Source organism: Vicia villosa, linkage group LG5 (genome assembly GCF_029867415.1).
Source record: "Vicia villosa cultivar HV-30 ecotype Madison, WI linkage group LG5, Vvil1.0, whole genome shotgun sequence".
NCBI lineage: Eukaryota > Viridiplantae > Streptophyta > Magnoliopsida > Fabales > Fabaceae > Vicia > Vicia villosa.
The window spans coordinates 40,604,361-40,625,317 of record NC_081184.1 but is presented as its reverse complement, the minus strand read 5'-3'; the positions used below and the strand labels follow the sequence as shown (position 1 = coordinate 40,625,317).

General features: G+C 35.9%; 1 protein-coding gene across 1 annotated transcript; it reads right to left on the bottom strand.

The window, feature by feature from the left end:
* Positions 1-2,549: 2,549 nt before the first annotated feature.
* On the bottom strand, positions 2,550-13,860 carry LOC131601602 (SCY1-like protein 2 A). The gene is made up of 14 exons (XM_058873461.1): positions 13,175-13,860; positions 12,656-12,760; positions 12,267-12,377; positions 10,901-11,083; positions 10,275-10,401; positions 7,813-7,874; positions 7,628-7,714; positions 6,863-6,949; positions 5,928-6,041; positions 5,696-5,824; positions 4,641-4,703; positions 4,177-4,338; positions 3,949-4,067; positions 2,550-3,819 (listed from the first exon to the last, which is right to left on the bottom strand). The coding sequence occupies exons 1-14, from the start codon at positions 13,664-13,666 to the stop codon at positions 2,874-2,876; spliced, it is 2,787 nt and encodes a 928-aa protein (XP_058729444.1). The 5' UTR covers positions 13,667-13,860; the 3' UTR covers positions 2,550-2,873.
* Positions 13,861-20,957: the final 7,097 nt, after the last annotated feature.

Here is a 20,957-nt window from a genome sequence, read left to right as displayed (position 1 = left end):
CAAGTTAGAGATGCCATAAAAGAGTATGAAATGGATAAGAAGAAAAATGTTGTCTTAAGAAAAAATGACAAGAAGAGAATGGTTGTACGATGCATGGAAGGTTGTCCATTTTATATGCGCTTTAGTATGAGGACCAACAACTATTTTGGCAACTTGTTAGCTTCACAAATGAACATAGTTGTTATCGGACACCAAATAATAGACAAGCAAAAACAGATTGGTTAGCTCGTAATTTTTTTTATACATTACGACATAGTCCTGACATGAAGACTAAAGGTTTGATTGCAGAAGCCATGCAGAAATGGGGTGTGAAGTTATCAAGTGACCAAGCTTACAAGGCCAAAAGGAAAGCAATGGAGCTGATTCACGGGGTTGGTCATGAACAATTCACACATTTAAGGAGGTATGCTGAAGAATTGCTCAAATCAAATCCAAACTCGACGGTTAAGATACAATGTGTTGTTTCCGATGGTGGTCCTGTTTTTGAGAGAATTTATGCGTGCTTGGAAGCATGTAAGGTTGCATTTGCAACCACATGCAGGCCACTTATTAGGTTAGATGCATGTTTTTAAAAGGGGACTTTGGAGGTCAATTAATATCTGTTGTTGGTAAGGATGGAAATAACAAGATGATGCCAATGGCATATGCAGTCGTGGAAGCGGAGACAAAAGATTCATGGCAATGGTTCATAAATTTATTACTTGAAGACCTACAATCCATTCATCACAAGATCTATGGATTTATCTTTGATCAACAAAAGATATGCTACTTTAAGTTATTACAATATTATTTTACTTTAAGTCAAAACAGTATATTATTGCAATGGCTGAAAGTTGTTACAATATAGAGTATTACTTTATGTCAAAACAGTATGTTATTGCAATGGCTGAAAGTTATTATACTATAGAGTATTAGATTATGTCAAGGCAGTATGTTATTGCAATGGCTGAAAGTTGTTACAATATTGTGTTACTTTATGTCATTACAGTATGATTTACAATATTGTGTTGCAATGTTTATGTTATTATAGGGATTGGTACCAGCCATTCTAGAAACCAGTCAACATGTTGAACATAGATTGTGTGTGAAACATTTGTATGGTAATTGGAGAAAGAAATATCCGGGGCTAGAAATGAATGAGGCTTTATGGAGGGCTGCTAGGGCCACAACTATACCTGGGTGGGAGAGAGCAATGAATCATATGACAATTCTGCATAACAATTATAACAATTCTGCATAACAATTAATAAAAATTCTACATACAATGTTTTACATTTCACTAATTCAGAGAAACTACACAACCATAGAAATTACTCATAAGCATTTTTTACAAATACATCGATAATACTTCATTTGAAAATATGTGTTGCAACTAAGGCACACACAAGAAAAATTACAAACACAATAGACAAACCCAGAAAATAACCCTTAAACTATATCTTCATCTTCAACAAGTCTTCATTTTTCTGTGTGTCCCTAATTAAGTCCATAGCCTCATCATTTTTGTTCTTCAAATATCTAATCACATCTTTAGAACGGTTGCTCATGTCTTCATCAACCCATTCAAAATAGTTGCATCCTTTTTTTTCCCATTACCTTAAAATTACCACAACCATGAAATCTTCTTCCAGGATTCTCATAAGTCCAAGATGTCATCAATGGTGATTCAAGCCCACACCAACATCTACTCCCTCTTCTCCTTAAACCAGACCGATTTGTTGAGGCAAATGAAAAACTTCTTTCAGACATAGGTTGGAGAAGAAGATAAAAGAAGAAGAAAAATGAGCGAAGGATCTGGAGAAGAAATATTAGCGACGGATCTGGAGATTTCGAGCAAGGAATCTTGGAGAAGAAAAACGTGGTTTTCTGAGAGGAACAAAGAGGAGAGGCGACGGATAATTGTTAGGGTTCAATAACATTCAAGATCTTATTATATAATGATTTTATTTAATGGTATTTGATTTATAAATATTAAATTAAGTTTAAGAAAATTATTAAGTTATATAGGAAATTATTAACTTAAATATTAATAAAATGTAAATGACTTGACATGTGACACGTAATCAAAATGTATGTCATGTCATCAAAAATTCCACTCAGATTTGAACAGGGACTTAAATCCTCCAAAAATCAAAGTTGAGGGACCAAATTTCCGAATTCTAAAATAGAGGGACCAAAAAGTTAACAAATACATAATAGGGGAACTAAAAGTGCAATTAAGCCTTTTTTTTTTTCTTTCTTTCTTTTTCTTATTATTGAGTGTTGAAGAGTAGTTCAGGTAATTTTTGGTTTTAATTCCTTGCGCGATTAAATCCAATGCATACATTCTTTGTCTAGACTCTTAAATTCAATGCTAACAATGTATTAAATAGTTTAACCTATTTCATAAAAAAACTACTCTGCTTTCAGTTTAAAAAATTACTAGATATTAAAAAGAAAACTGACTGCAAACTTATTTCACTAACAAGTCCTGTGAGTTGCACTTACAAGTTACAACTGACACTATCATATCATCAAAAGCCAAGTCATACATAATGGAACCCAAATCATTCTCGTTCAAGAAGAAACTTAATTTTATTATTTTCAACTCAGTCGCAGTAATCAGGACTTTTCTGAATACAATTTGCCTGACACCCTAAGAATATAGCAAGACATATATTGCGACCAAAAAATTTAACATAATAATCCAAATTTTTGCAAGATCACTATAGATAGACTAAGCAACATACAACAAAACCTTTACATAGTCTCTTACAGCAGATGTAGCGTGGCAAGATTTTCTGCAATTTCCTCCTTTATAGCAAATGTCTCTGAGCATTCAACATCGATTGTTGCATAAATATACAGTCTGAGAGAACAATAACAGAAGCAAGTTACCCCAACAAATCCAAAAGGTGTGGCTGTTCAGTGCTTGACTTTGTATGAGAGGGCTGTTTGGTTGAAGTAGCACCCCTCCCTCTTCCCCGCCCTCTACCCACTGTGGTTGAAGGGGGTGGGGCAAGTCTAGGTGCAATTTGTTCATTCTTGTTGGAAGAAAATATTGATCCAAGATCGGTAGATTTAACGTTATTATATGATGACGAAACAACATTCGATGCTGGAAAGGCCTGGCTTTGTTTTAGGAGCCCAATAGGACTCTGAGGTTGAAAGCCATTATTCGGGTTACTAATAGATGAACTAGCATTCCTTGTGTTCAAACTGATAGACTCCAGGGAACTTTGGGGGTTGACAGACCAATTGTTGCTGGCTTGAAGATTGCTTGAATTGCTTGTCATTGAATTATGCCCTAATTTGTTTAGTGGCATTCCTGAAGTACCATTGTTGGAATTTCCAAATCCACCAGATAATGGGCCACTAGTGCGCGGAGGCCAGTCGGCAAAAGGATCATCATCTTCATGATTAGATGTGGATGAGGTTCCTGCTGCAACTGTTTGCCTTTCGGTATCACCAAATTGTGAGGTAACTCCTGAAGATGCACGGGGCGGCCACTCTATATCTACTGAAGGACATGATTTGGCTGTCTGTTGATTAGATACACCAGATAAGGACAAAGGATTTTGTAAAGATGCTACTTGACCCACAGGGTTTCCTATCACTGGCTGACTAGATGTATTAGTAGGATTCGTAACATAATTGGCGGCTCTCGCTGTTTTAGGACCCCAATCTGCATCCCAAGAGGAGCTGCTTTTCGTTGGAGTAGCAATAGTGCTGTTCATTGTCCTCGAAGCATCAACCTGAAGGCCATTCACTGTAGGAGATAATTTTACCTCTGGGAGTCCAGAATCAGTCACAACAACTCCCCGCTTCTCTTCTATCTTCCTGCATGAAACATGGAAAGTTCATAAAGAAATTCAAAGAGAAGCTTATTAGAGATTAAGGAGAAAGTAAGACGAACTAAATGACAAAATTAGAGGATGACAAATATTTCGAAGGAAAAAAAAATATTACTGGAGTATATTCTTGACAAAAAGCATATATTTGGCAAACTGTTGAACATTGAGTTGTTGAGCAGTCAGGAGTGGCATAAGCAATGGAAGAACATGTTCAGCAACATATTCTACTCCATACTGAACAAGAGAAATCAAACAAGATTTAGGTAAAAACCGTAATTATTGCTGATCACAGCAGTCAATAACCTAAACTGCAGTTCATGGTTCAGGCTGTTATTGTGATTACCTGCTTAAAAATAGAATTTGCAACCCCAAGGGTACACATAAGGGTTGGAGGAGAATGGTCAACAGCAGTACAGCGCTGAATAGTTTGCAAGATTTCCAGGACAGCATTTTTATCAAGTCGGTTAACCATTTCTCCTAGGCACAGCAAAGCGTTGACTCTAACCTGTCAAACCAAAGAGATGGTTACAGATTAAAAGTTTACCCTCTACATATAAGGTGAAACTACTAAAAGCACACATCAAAGAAATAAAAAGCACACAAGCAAGCACACAAGGTAGAATAAGGAGTAGAGATGTAACTTTTAACACAGATAATATTTCCTTTCAATTAAATAACTAACATGGTAGAATAAAGACCTGATTAATTTACCAAAATTAGGATATGTGTGCTAAAAAGACACCAAATATACCATGACTGTCTGAGGCATTTGAACCAAAAGGTAAAAGTTCAAACAAAATAACATACCGCGGCAACCGTTGTTTTGAGTGCTAGTCCATGAACACGGGGTAAAATCACTTGTTTCACCAGCTGAAAGAAAGAAAAATATTAGAGACTTCATAGAAGTTGCTGTTTTAATATCAGAGAACAGAGTACCAGACATTTAAAGTGAACTTGAGTGAAAAAGTGGCCCAGGGTTATCTGATATTGGGCTAAACAGTACTAGAGTTATATGAAAATACAAGCCTCGAATTTGAGTAACAAATAAACTGCAAGGACATGTTGATCTGCCTTTAATTTGTTGTCTCTAAAGTTTTGGAAGTAATTTTGTGTATGGAGATTATTGCTCTAGGTTTCTTTATTCTGTCAATGCTGCTTTGCAGATTGAAGACATGCGGCACAAGTAAAGGACCCTTATTTGTGTTACTGGGTGGTATGACATGCCCGGCTCGGTGTTTTGAATACCCTTGGTCAGTACTGGAGGTATAATGCTCAACTCGGTGTTTTGGAAAACATTTTGGAGGTTAAGGTCATTAAAGAGAAAGGTCAAGATTCCATAAACTTATGGCATTTACTTGAGACGTGTGCCAAAGCAACTGAGGACCCTTTAAGGAGCCATCTACCTAAGGCATTGCCAATATTTATGATTGAGGAAGAGTCCCAATTGCCTGTCTTTTTTTATGTATTTGCTACTTGTAGTAGCTAGCTTATGGTTTGAAAAGCTTAAACTTGAGGGAGGAGTTGTAAGATTTTAGGGATATTAATTTCACTAGTATTGGGATTAGATTTATGCTTGTACTAATTAGTGATACCGATAAGTGCATTAATTAACTTATTGTAGTTGAAATAACATATTATTATTACTCTCGTCGTAATGCAGTGTTAGCATTTTTTTTCCTATTCATTGTCTAAATGTTAAAGTTTCAACAGTCCCTAAAAAACTTCATACATCGAAACAATAAAACTTAGAAAATATATAAACCAATTTAAAAAGTACTCAACAGGTAATATGTAATATTTCAAAACAATTTACACACACTCAAAAATATAGAAGTCCTGTATGATTGAAGCATAGCATTCACCTGGGGATCAAGTTGTTTGGCGAGGGATACAGTCTTTTTCAGGACCTCTTCTTGTAAACGTGCATCATTATCATCATAGGCCCGAACAATCATTGGAAGAACATGTGAAATTAAATGTTCTTGAGTAGTCTAATAGAACAAAGAATGGCATAAGTTAATACAAATATAGTCATTAGACTCAACGATTTTTCAATCTTCAAAATAAAGGAACCACATTTAAACTCAAAAATACCTTGTTTATTATTAGATCAGCATGCTTCAGAAGCAGTAGCATTGTGTCACCAGAAGCAGTGCTTAAGACAGGGACAAGGGCTGGAAGTGTTGATTGCTCAAAATCATTCTTGTCCTGAAAAGAAACTTAAAATCTTTGTTTCCTTCATCTTAATGAATTTCTTTTTATTGAAAAACAATATGGACGCAGAGTATTCTTTAACTAATTGTTGGAATATGTGTAAATAGTGCCTAGGTTCATTGTATATAGGCTAAGACTAACCATAATCTTGTAGTTATGGTAATAGATTAGGATACCTGTAATCTACGTATTACTACTTTTTATATATATTCTCTCTTTGCTGTTTAGCTTGCTGGACAGTACGCCATCTGGTTTGTACGTGTCAATGGACATAACAATTAATAATTTGTATATAGCTAACTTGATAAAGTTGGTTCCATTGATGTTAAAACAGGAATGGCTCCATATATAATAGAAGCTGCTTTGGTCTGGTGTATCCAATTATACTTCACCCATGAAGTGTGCAGCGACAAGAACTCAGGAGCAATAAAAAGCTTCTCCTTTACACTAAGGCTCTTATAGCCACTACTAAATGGCGATCAGCTTAAGGAGAATAATTTCAAGAATATGAACCATTGAATTATTTGTAATAAAGCGGTTGATATTTAGCTTTGATTTATAGAGCACATTATGCCTCAATTTAAAAATGTATTGATAGAATGGGCACAAATTTTAGATTAATATGGAATTTTCTAAGCATAGCATGTATCATGTATATTTTCAACACAATGGTGGACTCTAAAATATTCACTCTAGAAAAGAATATTTCTTGATGCATTGGTGTTTGATTAACATTGTTGTCAATACTACCATTATGACTAATATTGGAATATAGGAACTTTATCGAAGTGATGCAAAGAAAGAGAGAATAGTACCTGAGACTCTGCAATGGTCAGAACCATTGGTAGAATCATTGGCTGTATCACTACATTCCTAAGTTCTGCACAAAGTGGTGGAAGGACCTGCATGAAATTTATTTTGTCAAGATTACACTCATGACAAAAGAGAATAAAACTCGTAATTCTATAAATTTAATAGATATTGGGGATAAAGAAACAAATGTAATTTAATTACTACCTCAATCCCAAATTATAAGTCACTTTGCAAAAAATATTTGTCCCAAACTATAAGTCACTTTAGAATTTCAATACAACATTAATGACATTTTTCCTAATATACCCCCTCTAACATTTATTACTCTTTCCTCTTCCTATTTTTTAATTTCGCTTTCCAATGTAATTAATGAAGGGCATTTTGAAAAGACATAGATCATTTCACTTTTTCATACAACAATAATTGCATTTCTTAATTCGTGTGAAATACTCAAAACGTCTTATAATTTGGGACGGAGGGAGTACACATATTAAGGAAAAACAAGATGACAAAAACATGTTTTGACATTTCAAAATGCAATTATTGACATACTCAGCTTATGTCAAACCCAAAATCGACACACTACCAAGTGATTGATGAATCAAGAGTGTGGTGAAATATATACAGGGAAAGAGAACTAACATAAAATTGATTTACAGTAGTAAATGAAGAAACATATTACATAACCAAACGATGGGTTAGGATCTTCTCCGTTTCTATGAAGAAATAGAGGGAATGGAGAGGATGATAACTCCTAAACAACATACCTTGTATCGCAATACACGGGAATCAAAATCTTTCCACATATCTGACAAGGCTTTTAAGAACTCTGACTTCTGCATGTTATCTCTTTCCTGAACGAAAATAAGTTACTTCTTTAAGAAATTCACATCTAAATATTCTGCATGTTACCAATTTTGCGATGCTAACAAGCTAAACTTAAAACTCTTACAAGCATGTGGTCCAAGAAGCGCAGAGCACGTAACCTAGTGTCATTCCGAAAAAACTGTGAGCCTGCAAAACGAGGGACATATATCCTGTAAAGATAACCATAATAAAGGTTGTAAATAAAATTATTTTAGGACTCATATTCCTTCTGTATTATTTCCCCTTTGAACATAATTCCTTTGAATTATGTACTTCGATACTTGGATAAAACGGGAAAAAAATACTTGTTTTAAAGCTTGTTGCATAGTCTTGCTCTACATCATAGGAGAAACTATCAAGAAAATCCTTGAAGTGAATTGTCTGGATAAAGACTTGATATATAATAGAGCATTATGGAATTTTATTTTGCCGTGTTCATAATTAAATCATTTAAAATTATTTTTTGTCACCGCAAAATCAAACACGCAGCATGTCGGCTTGGCTCAACTTAACATGTCTAGCTATGTCCTGTCCCAAGAAAAACATCCATTTGTTTGCCTTGATACTAGTTACAAGTTGTTTGTTGGTCGTCTCTTTAAGTCAATCTTATCCTGATGTGTCTTCTCCCTTCACTCATTAGTCATTGGTCCTGCCACACCGTCAACAAGTAGTCATGTCATCTAGCCACTATCAAGGCTAATCCACTGGTACCGGATCGAAAACTTAGTGACCATAAATATAGTTAAATTGATTGTTCCCTAGTTCTAGTTTGTTCAAAAGACTATCCAATAGTTGTTCTAGTTTTGCTGGTTCCGGTTGTGTCCCCCTAGTGTGGTTCGTGCTTTCAGGTGCCTCTTTGGTGTTACTATTAATACTGTTTTGCTATGCCATAGTTGATTTCAATGTTGTCAATGGCGGATGGCAGTCCATGGCGGGGAGCCAAAATCTCGCCATACCAGCCGCTTTGCGGCGACGTTATTGCGGATTATGGCGGAAAAATGCACATTAGGGTTCGTTATTTACCATTGCGGCAAGCTCAAAAACCGCCATGTATATCTGTCATAGCGGCCATGGCGGGGCAATTTGATAACACTGGTTGATTCCAAGCTTTAGTTGCTTCGGTTTCATTCTATGATATGACACTGATAGAAAACCAATCGTTGCTTAAAAGTCAATAGGGCGAATCCCTTTGAAATGCAAAATTATACCACAAAACTCAGAGGGTCCGCACCTCCTCTAATTGCTATAATGGCCCCTTTCAATCAAGAACTTAGGGTTTGCACCTCCCCTTGTGCCAAAATGGCCCCCTTTCCAATCAAATTCCAAGATAATAAACCTCATCTATTTCGCCCTATTTATTATAAACATAAGTAGAGAATTAGTAAAACACAACTGCTACAAATAATATAATAATTCCCTACTAATTATTTCTAATGATATAATAATTATCACTTATAAACATAATCAGTTTTCCTTAATGTGATGTCTAACAATACTCCGCCAAAGATATACACAATAGAGTTTCACCTCATACCATTATGGGGAGTATTGTTAGACCTCTCATTAACAAAAATGGATGATTTAGAAGTTATGTTTTTAAGGGGAAATTGTTTATATTATTACAAGTGGTTAGTGGGAAACTATTAAGATCATTAGTGGAAAATTATTATATTATTAGCCATTACATTTTACTAATTATGTGTTTATCTTTAAACTAAATAGGGGAAGATAAGGGAGGTTTATTATTATCTTGGAATTTTATTGGAAAGGAAAGGGGTCATTTTGGCACTAAAGGAGGTGCATACCCTCAAAGTTCTGTTGTATAATTCTAGAATTCAAAAGGATAGGTGTATCAGTTGGTTTCTATCAACTGGCACCAGAGCAATTCTGATCCAGGAAGATTCAGCTTGTATGCTGGAAATTCTGGAATGAAGATCGCTCCAGATTTAATGGAAGGGGGGGGGGGGGGGGGGGCCTATTGGTGGCTGATCCAGACAGAGCAGTATTTTGTTCAAGAAGAATAATTTAAGAGATAAGTTTGGTGGGTTGTTGCATTTGCATTGAGATGAGATGTTCTTTGATGCCGTGTTGATACGACCGGGATGGAGCTTAGGTAGAAAAGGAGGAAAGAGAGAATGGCAACAATATTCTGTATCAACGACATTAGAATAATATTGAATGTGATATGATACAAAGTCACACCTATTTATATTTGTTTGTTAGTATATACATGTAATTATTAGCACTAGCTTACACCAATTATGCTACTAGCATACTAATGATCTTAGTATTAGCTTCTAACCAGATCCTGTCAGTGTACCTAATTCACAGATAATTCATTGTGAAGTCTTGATTTATCACTAACATCTGACATAATTGAGACCTTCCTCTTCAGATCAGACACCAAAAATTTAATTTATACACCCACTAAAATTTTGTTTGAGAAAAAAATCCCAAGAAACCCCATTTACTGTTTTGTCCCAAGACTGTTTTCCTTTTTCATTCAAGGAATGAAGAAAATGTATTCATTTATAGGGCAATATTTACCTGTGAAATCCATCGCACTTGGCCTGTAAGATTCATTTGAAGAGAGCATCCTTTGCAAGTCAGGAACCAGTTCCGATGGGATAGATGAGAAAGCATCACTGGATAAGTAAGTCAAGGTATTCATGTACTGCATAAGTACAAAATCACAACTTCTTATTACTTTCTAATTAATGAAATAATATAGCCTAGAGTTATTAAATAATAAAATTTTAGAAATTTTTTGTCTATCTAAATATATAGAGTAAAAACCTATCTAGTGAAATGTATTTGATCATTAATATAAATACTCAATATTGTTAGCATTGACTTTGATTAATACAATAGTGGTATTTTAGTACTTCTGCGTATTGAAAATGATACACCTCGAATATATTATACTAGAAAACCTAGTGAAGGAGCTAGCACGTGACAAACTAATTGCAAGTAACATAAGCTGAAAAAAACAACTCAGACGGAAAAAATCTTACTAGAAATTAAATGTACAAAAACACAAGATTCAACCTGAACCAAAATAAACCTCTTTCCATAAGTTTGCTAGTTTAAGCTTCTTATATGACATCGAGCTCATTTTTTTCAGATACCATTACCAGTCTATGGAAAAGGAAGACAAAGGGATTTGTACATACCATCTTCACATTGTTGTGGCAGTCAAACAAAGGCTTGCGAGCAATCAAATGGTAGGCAAGGCATCCAAAACTGAAAATATCAGAATAGCACCCAGCTGAAGAAGCAGTGCTCCTCACCATCTCGGGAGCAGTGTAATTGATCGATGGCTGAAGTGGCAAAATAGAGTCTTCAACGTCATATTCCTGCACAATAGCCAAGGCGAAATAAGATACAGATCATTTGAGCTCTTGAGGATTAGAAGGAGAAACAAATATTAAATAGTTTTATGTTGAGTAAAAAATTATAGAGTTTTATGTTGTATTTCATTTATAGATTTACTCTATGGTTCTATCACATGGCTACTTAAAAAGGCAAACACGGAAAATGGATTTTGTCATGCCCTGCCCATCAATTTTAAGCAAATGAAATGCACCCTTACATTTCATTCTGGTATCATATATGATATCATTGCCGAGCAAATCAACCTCTTCTTTTCTTGGATGAGAAAAAAATATTATTACATCTGATATGGCCGTCAGACAGTAGTATACAGTTGAAGAGGTTTTTGACAAGGATCTGACCCTTTCAATCGAAGAAACTAATCTTCAATTTCTTTGGCAAGATTATGACAATAATATCAACATGGAAATTTCTGTTTTTTTTTTTTTTGCCTAAGTGAACACATATTTTTCATCTTCAGATTGTTGCATATTTTGTGGCCGCTAATGTGCTGCATAGCTTTCTTTTCCGCACCTAGGTTTGCAGCATACTTGTTATCACTTATCACCATTAGTTAGATTTCTACCCAGAAATTCAAGCAAAACATTCAGAGCAAAACTAAGACCAAATACTAGTAATAATAATGTCTAAATACTACTTCTGTTTCTAAATATAGGCCTCATTTGGAAGAAGAAAATGTATCTCAATATATAAGCTCTATTAATAATTTACAAGGTATATTTATTATAATTTTTCAAATATACCATTTATTAATACTACTAATTTGTCTTAAGAGATGAGAAGTCGTAATTGGACACACATATGCAAAAAGGACTGCTTAGTAATATTCATACACAAAGTGTAAACATTAATTATACTACCAACTTTGCCTAATATATGTGAAAAGTGTCAAAAGGGATTATAAAAAGGGATGGAGATAGTATGTTCTTAAATCTTAATTTGTATTTTAAGAATTGAAATTAGATGAGTATATTATATTTTGTGCATTTTTGTCCTATATTTTTCAAGAATATCCATATCTTCTGCGTCATCGTAGTATACATAAAATCATCATATTAGCATAAGGCATTTAAGACATCCAATATGTCGGTCAATTAAACAATCTCAATATAGAAAATCCTAATCATATCAAATATTTCCACTCACAGCATAATGGAAGGCTTGCTGATTAGATAACTCGCCATGGTTCTGCGAAGCAGGAATTGCAAAACCAAATCCACCAAGTTTCCAGGCTCCGCTCAATGTGATAAAAACATTCTGCAAAGCATAAAATTTGTATTCAATGAACCACTTTGAAACTTTATAGAAGTTGCTCGGCATTACAAGGAAAACTCCAAATTTAGAAACAGTTTACATGGTTTATACCATATCTAACTATAATTGCAATCACTTTCATCGGTACTATTACTTGTCAAAAACTTCCTTTTATCAAAAGAAAAGTTAGCCACAGCATGAGAAAGGTTGAAGGAAAAAATAACTAAATTAATTACAAAGATCATTATAAAGGACAAAAAAGAAATGAAAAATATTGTCACCTCAGGTGATATAGCTCTATGAATAAGATGAGCCTGATTGTGAAGAAAATCCAACGATTCCGCCAACTGAAGTAAACCATGCTTCACCTCCAACAATCCCATTTCCTGCAAATTAAAAAATTACAACAATATCATAGCAATCCTCACAAAAATACAAAAAATTATCAATGAAACGAAAACGGCACTGAGCATATAGACACGGTTTTAAAATAGGTAATGAACTGCAATTTAATCTTCCTTATCAATCTATTTGTCTAGTTATTCTAAGACAAATCTTCTACCTAGTAATACATAGTGGAATTTCACACCTCTACTTTATATCACTTTTGTGCAATTTTCTACATGATCTATATTCTATACTAGTTACAACTAATAACAATGCTTCTCTGTATCAAATGATCACAACACGGTCGCGATTTAAAATCATGCTTATACATAACAAATTAAAATTAGCAAGCACTGACATATGCATTGCAAATAATTGTATTGAATTGGACTAAATAGGATCATGACACTAACCATTCCCCTAAGATCCTTAGGAACATTAGCAACATTATCAAGACACCCAAGCGTATTCGCAACAGAAGCAAACAACGGCTCCGTGACCATCGCCATCGCGTTCTTACTCTCATCAAGTCCCTGAACAACATGCACAACTCCAGGATGCCTAAGCCTAACAAGCTTCCCCGCATCCGTCCGAATCAAATCCAAAAACGAATCCTCCGCCGCTTTCGTCAACCCCGCCCGCATTCTCGCCTCCGACAAACTCCGTTTATCCAACACCCAAACGCACACAACAGGATACTGATGCTGCCGCGACGGATCCCGAGCCCGGGCCGAATAAAGTCGCCAGGCTAAACCCGGTCCGGCCGAACCGATCTGATCGAGAAGCTCGTAGTCCTGAAGTGGCTTCGGACCGGTTACCTCCTGCACCGTTGTTTGCACCCTTTTCTCGATTACTGCTGCGGTTTTTGCTAGAGCTTGGGTTAGGGTTTTCATGTTGAGCGACATTGTGATTGATGATTTATAGTTATTTAGAACAATTGATTGATAATGGAGAAACGGAATTGAAAGAGAAGAGGTGAGAGGTTCGAGATTGATCTGAGATTCAGAGTGTGCGCGTGTTTGTTTGATCTTGCTCGGATCTCTGTCTTCTTCTCTGTTTCTCCGTGTTTCAAGTCATCTTTTCTACCCCGAGGCTTACTTCTCCATTTTTCTTTTTCTTTATTTATTATTTTTGTTATTTTAATTTTTTTTTCATATTTTTTTTTTAATTATTATTTTGGATTTTTTTAATTAAAAAAACAGTTAGTATTTTAAGACAAAAAACATTATTCAATATTTTAAGATGTCACATATGAGTGTAATATACATTACATTACATACATGGATGGTCTAAAGTGATTTTACAATATGAGATAAACCACTAATCTATAATCTATCATATCTTGAAAATATTTTGGAACATGTTTAGAATTGACATGGAAAAAGGAAAAATGTTTTGATCAATTTTATTGTTTGGCATCTCTACCACGTAGTTTTAAATTTTATGTTGTGATTTTGATCTCCAAGGATAAATCTCATTCTGAATTTATAAATTTTAGGTAATATTTCTTTGGTGGGATCCTGGTACAAACTAGTGGCTAAAGTGTTGGCCATTAAATTTGGGTTAATGATGGTACAAACTAGTGGCTAAAGTCGTGCTCCAATGTTTAGTTTTACAAAAATTGAATGAAATGGAATGGTATGTGATGAAAATCATTCCATCCAATTAGTGTTTTAAAAACCGAATCAGACATCAAACCGGTGAGGGTACTGGGTCACTGGTTTATTGGTCGAACCACTGGGTAATTGGTCGAACCGCATGACTAAACCGGATAACTCGGTTGAATGAACCGATCGTTATAACAAAATTATATAGGTATAAAATTTGTCGAACCGGATGATTCAGTCTCTACCAAATATAACTAGCACTTAAATTTTTTTAAAATATCATTATAAATAAATTCACAAGTTCATAATTTAAATTCAAATTTTAAACATAGGTATCACACATAATAAAATAATACAAAATTATAATGTATAATTGCAAACAAAGTTTAATCGCAACATAATCTAATTGAACAATTTATAACAAAATAATTTCATTGTCTACTAAATTTAATTTCAAGAAAGAAAAAATTGTTTCAATGTTGGGATCTCCTTCTTCAATATCAAAATTATCGGTAACAAAATCAACCGTATTTGCAATATTTTTTATTTTTTATTTTTATTTTATTTATTTTATTTTAATTTGTCATTAAAATAATCAAAACGATATCGTTTTAATTTTTTAAAATAAAAATATTAAAAATTAAAAAATACATTTAAACCACCGGTTCAGAAAAACCGCTGGTTTTTACGGTTTACATCGGTTTTGACCGGTTCACACCGGTTCAATGACATTTCCGATCCAACTATTGAACCAGACCAGTTACATGTCCGGTTCCCGGTCCGACCGGCTGGTTCGGTCCGGTTTTTAAAACACTCAAATACCACTATTTTAGCCAATATTTCATTCCCCCCAAATTGAGGTGTATTCAATGGAATGGAATCAATTAATTAACCAATTACAATTTTGTCCTCCAAATTCTACTTTCTTTAACCATTATACATTGTATTCTTTCAATTTTTAAAAATTAAGTATGATGTTGTTTTGTCTTGATTTATATATTTTCTGTATGAAATACTGCAAGATACATTTTTTACTTATTATATTTTATGTTGTTTTAGCGGTATACAACAGAAAAGCTCTGCAGTAGATGAAATTTTGAGCACCAGAAGTTCTTCGCTAAACAAAAATTTCAAATGATAAAAAGAACCATGTATGTCTAACATAATCATTTCTTTTTCAATATTGTACCTAACATAATCAGTTTTTATCAATAACTTATATACTTGTTCGGGTAGAATCGGAACAGAAGGATCAGTAGCGAGGGCGTGATCTTCGGTGATGGTTGAGAGAAAAATATGAGTTGTACCTGCAAGATACTCTGATGCCAAAGTAAGAACAAGAGCAAAGGTACAACGAAAAGTATGAAGTTTCGGGTAAAGGTTTTGAATACCTTGCCCTCTAGGTGGAGAGGGCTATTTATAATGCTCCATTTAGCGTGTGATTAGGTCACGTTATATTTTGGGCTGGACGCGTTTCCAAGGCCTAAAATATAGGAGATGGTTGAACCAGTCTTAGTATATCCGGGCAGCCTGTTGGCGGGGACGGGAGAGTTAGCGTGCCCAAATGATCTCTGGTTATGAGGAGATCGTTCTTCAGAAGTGCTAGGTTGATGGACAAAAGAGGAAATGTGGCATCTGTTTGCTCGAGCGAATAGGCCAATGCTTATCGGTGTTTTTTTGCTTATGAGTGGATTAGGCCAATTCTGATAATTGGGCTGGTCCGGAACAAGAGCTCCCCAAGTCGTTGCTTTCGGGCGTGGGAGTAATGACTTAAGGTTAACTTACAAGAGTGACAGGGAGACTTGGCGAGGAAGATGCTCTTCTGTTGAGCGAAATGAAACGATGTAGCATTGTGATCGGTGGACAGGGAGGTGAGCAGTTGGCTGAATGTGAGAAGCTGGCGTGTGTGTGCTTGCCTCGAGCCTTATGTTGCACTTAATGCGTAATGATGGCTAGTATAGCCTTTAGAGTTTTTAGGGTTTAATGATGATTTTCACTCTTCCCGAGATGAGCGTGCAAGTCACAAGAGGGCCTCAAGTGTCTATAAATACTTGAAGCGTCTCCTCATTTAAACTTTTACATTCTCTCTCCTCACTCTTCAGCTTTCACTGATCGCTTGCCCTCGTCGCAACCGCCGCCGCAGACTCTTTGTTTTCCTTCAACATTACAGTCTCTTTTCCCATTCCAAGTAAGTTTGCTTTATGATTTACTCTGTTTTATTGCATTTTTTGTATTTTGCTTAGAATTTCATGTGGCTAGGATAGATTAGGACGACTGATAGGATTTTTCGGTGAGATGTTGGTTGTTCACGATGGTGATGCTAAAATCTTCATCGTCACTGATGAGGGTTTAATATGATTATGCATTATCTTCGTCGTGAGTAGCACTCTATGCTTAAGGCTTTCTGGATTCTAGTTGAAGTTTTCTCTTTTCTAGAAAACTGCGTGGGTTTTCTAAGTAAGTTCGATGAGTTTTTCGATGGCGCTTCAACCAGCATCTGGGTTTGCCAAGTCCTTCATTTGATATTCACGTTGGGGATGTCAGGCACCTCATCTTGAGTTGTGACTGTCGGTACCCTCGCTGAGGGAGTTAGTCATCTTCTCTTCGAGTAGGGGTATGTGTAACGCTCCAGACTGCTTTGACCACGCTCACACGCTTTCCGGGAAACTTCCTAGATGGCCACCCATCCCAGAATTACTCCAAGTTAAGCACGCTTAACTATGGAGTTCTTATGGAACGGGCTACCGAAAAGAAGATCCATCTTGTTGGTATAAGTAGTACCTATCAATCCTTATATGCACTCCTTCAACCATGCAGTCCCATACTTGCACGACCTCAGAATCCCTCTCATTCTAATATGGCGACCACCCTTGCCCTCTTCATCCTCAAGTGTTACATGTCCACCAGCTTCCGCATGGTTCGTCCTTGAACCACATCATATTGGGAGATGTATGGATCTAATACCATTTGTAACGCCCCAAACTTCTTTTGGGATGACCGACTGACCCATAAACCAACACGGGTCTTTTCAACATGCTTTGACCTCACTTACATGCTTTTTGGGAAACTTCTTAGAAGATCACCCATCCTTATATTGCTCCAAGTCAAGCACGCTTAATTGTAGAGTTTTTATGGAACGGACTACCGAATATAAGATGCATTTTGTTATTATAGGTAGTACCCATCAATCCTTATAAGTTTTTCTTCAACCATGCAGTCCCATATCTGCACGGCCTCAGGATCCCTCTCATTCCGATGTAGCGACCACTTCTTGCCACATTCGGCCTCAAATGTTACATACGGTGCAACCACCCCTCGCTTCTTCAGCCTCGGGTGTTACACACCTGGCCAAACACCTATTGTACCTCTAGGGTATCAAAAACCCGCTACAAACGTTTCTAACATTCCTAGGAATTCTAACCTCGAAATCATGATGGAGAACTTTATTCAAAGCTAAACTCACCTGCTCTGGGGGCATAACAAGCCAGGAATGAAGTTCACTATCAGCATTATTAATTCAAAGCTAAACTCCCCCGTTTATAACTCTTCACTTAATCCCTACCCAATGACCCTTCTGCCTAGATCCTCTCTAGATATGGAATATCATTATCCCACTTCCAATCACCTCAGTGATGTTGCACAGGTTTCCAGTTTTAGGATTTGTAACAACGACCTAATCACCAACATTCTAATCACACAGACAAACAGTTTTGGAAGACACATTTCCATGACACTACATAGCCAAGACTCTTGACTATGAACACTAACTTGGAGTTACTTCAAAGCTTCCTCCAAGAACAATACATACTCCTCTTTCCTACAGGCTTCGAGGATTACAGTGACCTTCCCACAACCTGGGAGGTTCACTTAACCTAGCCCTAATGATTACATCTGGATATATTTCGGCTGGCTTACTTTCTAGATTACAAACCCTTCTATTTATAACCTATACCCAACTGGATTTGGGCTTCAATCACAGCTAATTTGTTGTTACAATATCGCAGTAACTTATGCTACAAACAAGGTCTTCAATATTCTAGTTTCCGAATAAATCTCCATATTTAGAAACTATATAATCTTCAAATATTTCGATTGATTCTTCATACCTTTTAAACATATAATGCCTTATATGATTTGCATAATATTCAGAAAATATTATGCATCTGTTAAATTGAAACTGAATCTCATTAATCCAGCTCAGCAGGCGCGATATCAATAGCTATTCCATAAGACATGTTATTCCAGAACATGTTCCAACATCTCATAGGACATCTTCTTATTGTACTTGTTGTATTTTATACTTGTGTTTTATTAGCAAGTTTTACATCCTATGATACATATTGTTGTTAATATAGTTTAGCAAAACATAATTGCCAATTACATAATTCAGAGAATTAACAATCTCCCCCTTTGGCTTATTTTGGCTAAAACTATACATATAAAAACAGTGTAAATTTACATCTTCATCTTCGACAGTTTTCATAGCAATAATCTTCATTGTCTTAAATTTCTTCTTTAATCTTCACTGTCTTCATATGTCCTCTCCCCCTTTTTAGCCATAATACGGCAAAGCCAACATCAGGAGGAACAATCAGATCTGATTTATATGTCGCAACATCTTGTTTAACATTACCATTTATTCATATCCGACTCAGTTACCACAGACCCCTAACTTCAGGATACAGAAGAAACCTGATGACATATTGGTGTATACTCCTTTAAGTAGCAACCTCATGAGGATTACATTTGGATTATATGAAAAGAATGCTAGCAGATACTCCCCCTTAACCCAACATTCCCTACTGACTGCTAAGGCAAAAGTCTGGTTCTCAGAGATGCACAAAAAGCCTTTGGCAGTAGGTTCTACCCAACCTGAGCTATCCTGTTTTAGGCATAGAGGTGAAGCCTACAACTCCGTGTAACTGAGAACACAAGTCACAATTATGTTCATAACTTGGATCATAAGTCAAAATAAAAACATCATTTGAATAAGACATCCTATTCTATTACTTTGTGATCCTGATGCCAACACTAACATCAGACTCCAGTGCAAAAAAAAATCCGCTTCCAGATTTATCAAGGACTTATACTGAAGGCCCTCTCAAAACTGTACCCACGAGGTGCTTCACTCATGCCAAACCAAAAGACTTATTGGTTGGAAGGTACTCAACAATTTTAATTCGCAGAGGAAGATGGAATTACATACACACACATACACACGCACACGCACACACACACACATATATATATATATATATATATATATATATATCCATCTGCAGGCATAGGAGATAACGATGGTCTTGGTATTGGTCTTAGTCAACACAAATCGGTATTTTAGGAAAATATCCAAATTCAAACATTCCTTTCCAAGCCTACCGTTGAATGCCTTATCTGGCTGAGGACTAATTCTTCTGAAGGAACACAATTTCTAATAATAGCTCATTGCACTGTCACTCACTGTAGCAACATGTCTCAGCATGTTTCACAACATCATCCTCATAAGAGGATAATACCTCCAAAAGCTTGATCATCAAAATCTTTTAGGCAACCTAATTTGTCCATTTACTCCCCCTGCCATGGACAACCAATATTCCAGCTTCTGCACTGACTCCCTCAGAAGAGTCAACAACAAGGTCACTCTTGATACGTACCCTTGGAAATCCACACCCCGTATTATGACCTATTGTGTAGATAAATTATCATGAGCACAGGGTATGAAGTCACTCACCAATTCTCAGTTTGCTTAGCAGCTTTACTAAGACTCAGATTCAACATTCGTCTAGAGTGACTTGCAACAGAAGAGAACCAGCTAGTCAGACCTCAGTATCCGACACCCTTCTTTTGTTTTTATATCCACTATCAGCCGCTGATGCTAGTGGAGTCTTCAACAAAGTAGTTATGCATTCACATACACGCACTACTATTGACAGGATTATAGTTTCCACAATCTAATCCTCATAGTCAGAAAACTCTCTTCTGATTATAAAGCTTGAGCATTCGACTTCATCTGCCCGGTCTGATGCATCTTCCACGCATGATGTTAAGACATTATTCAACACATCGCTTTCAGAAATCAACTTTGGGTCTTGAATCACTATTCCAAGGACTTATTGTGCATCGAAGTCCTTCAAGAAACTCAACAAAAATCTCACCACTGCAACTTGCAAAAGAAATAAACTCTCAACTATTTCTTGACGACATTATGTCAAAAAGCAGACTTGCACACACTTCATATCTATACCCTGACCCTGTCACGGTTGTTCATCAATTACGTGCTCATCTTCATACACACAGTAGATGATGTGTTTTACTTACTTCCTTTAAAGGTACAACCAGCTGATAAAATTTCCTCTAATATACAAAAAATAGCATATGACATTCTTATGCACCACTTGAAGTGAGTGGATTCTTCAACAAGTCACATAGTTACGTTAGCCATTCCTTATTTGGTCAAATACTTGACCCTTAACCCCGTCCTGAGTTAACTAAACTTCCTTAGTTGGGGAAGCAGAGAACTGAAATGATGCTCAACCATCAGTTCCGACATTAACCTATCTTTCAGAATCTTGTTATGGTTTTGGAGATG

Coding starts and splice junctions, on each gene's coding strand:
- LOC131601602 (XM_058873461.1), bottom strand. CDS start 13,666: ATGTCGCTCAACATGAAAACCCTAACCCAAGCTCTAGCAAAAACCGCA. Junction 6,950..7,627: donor CCCGTGTATTGCGATACAAG/GTATGTTGTTTA, acceptor AATTTCATGCAG/GTCCTTCCACCACTTTGTGC. Junction 4,339..4,640: donor TCAAAACAACGGTTGCCGCG/GTATGTTATTTT, acceptor TTGGTTTGACAG/GTTAGAGTCAACGCTTTGCT.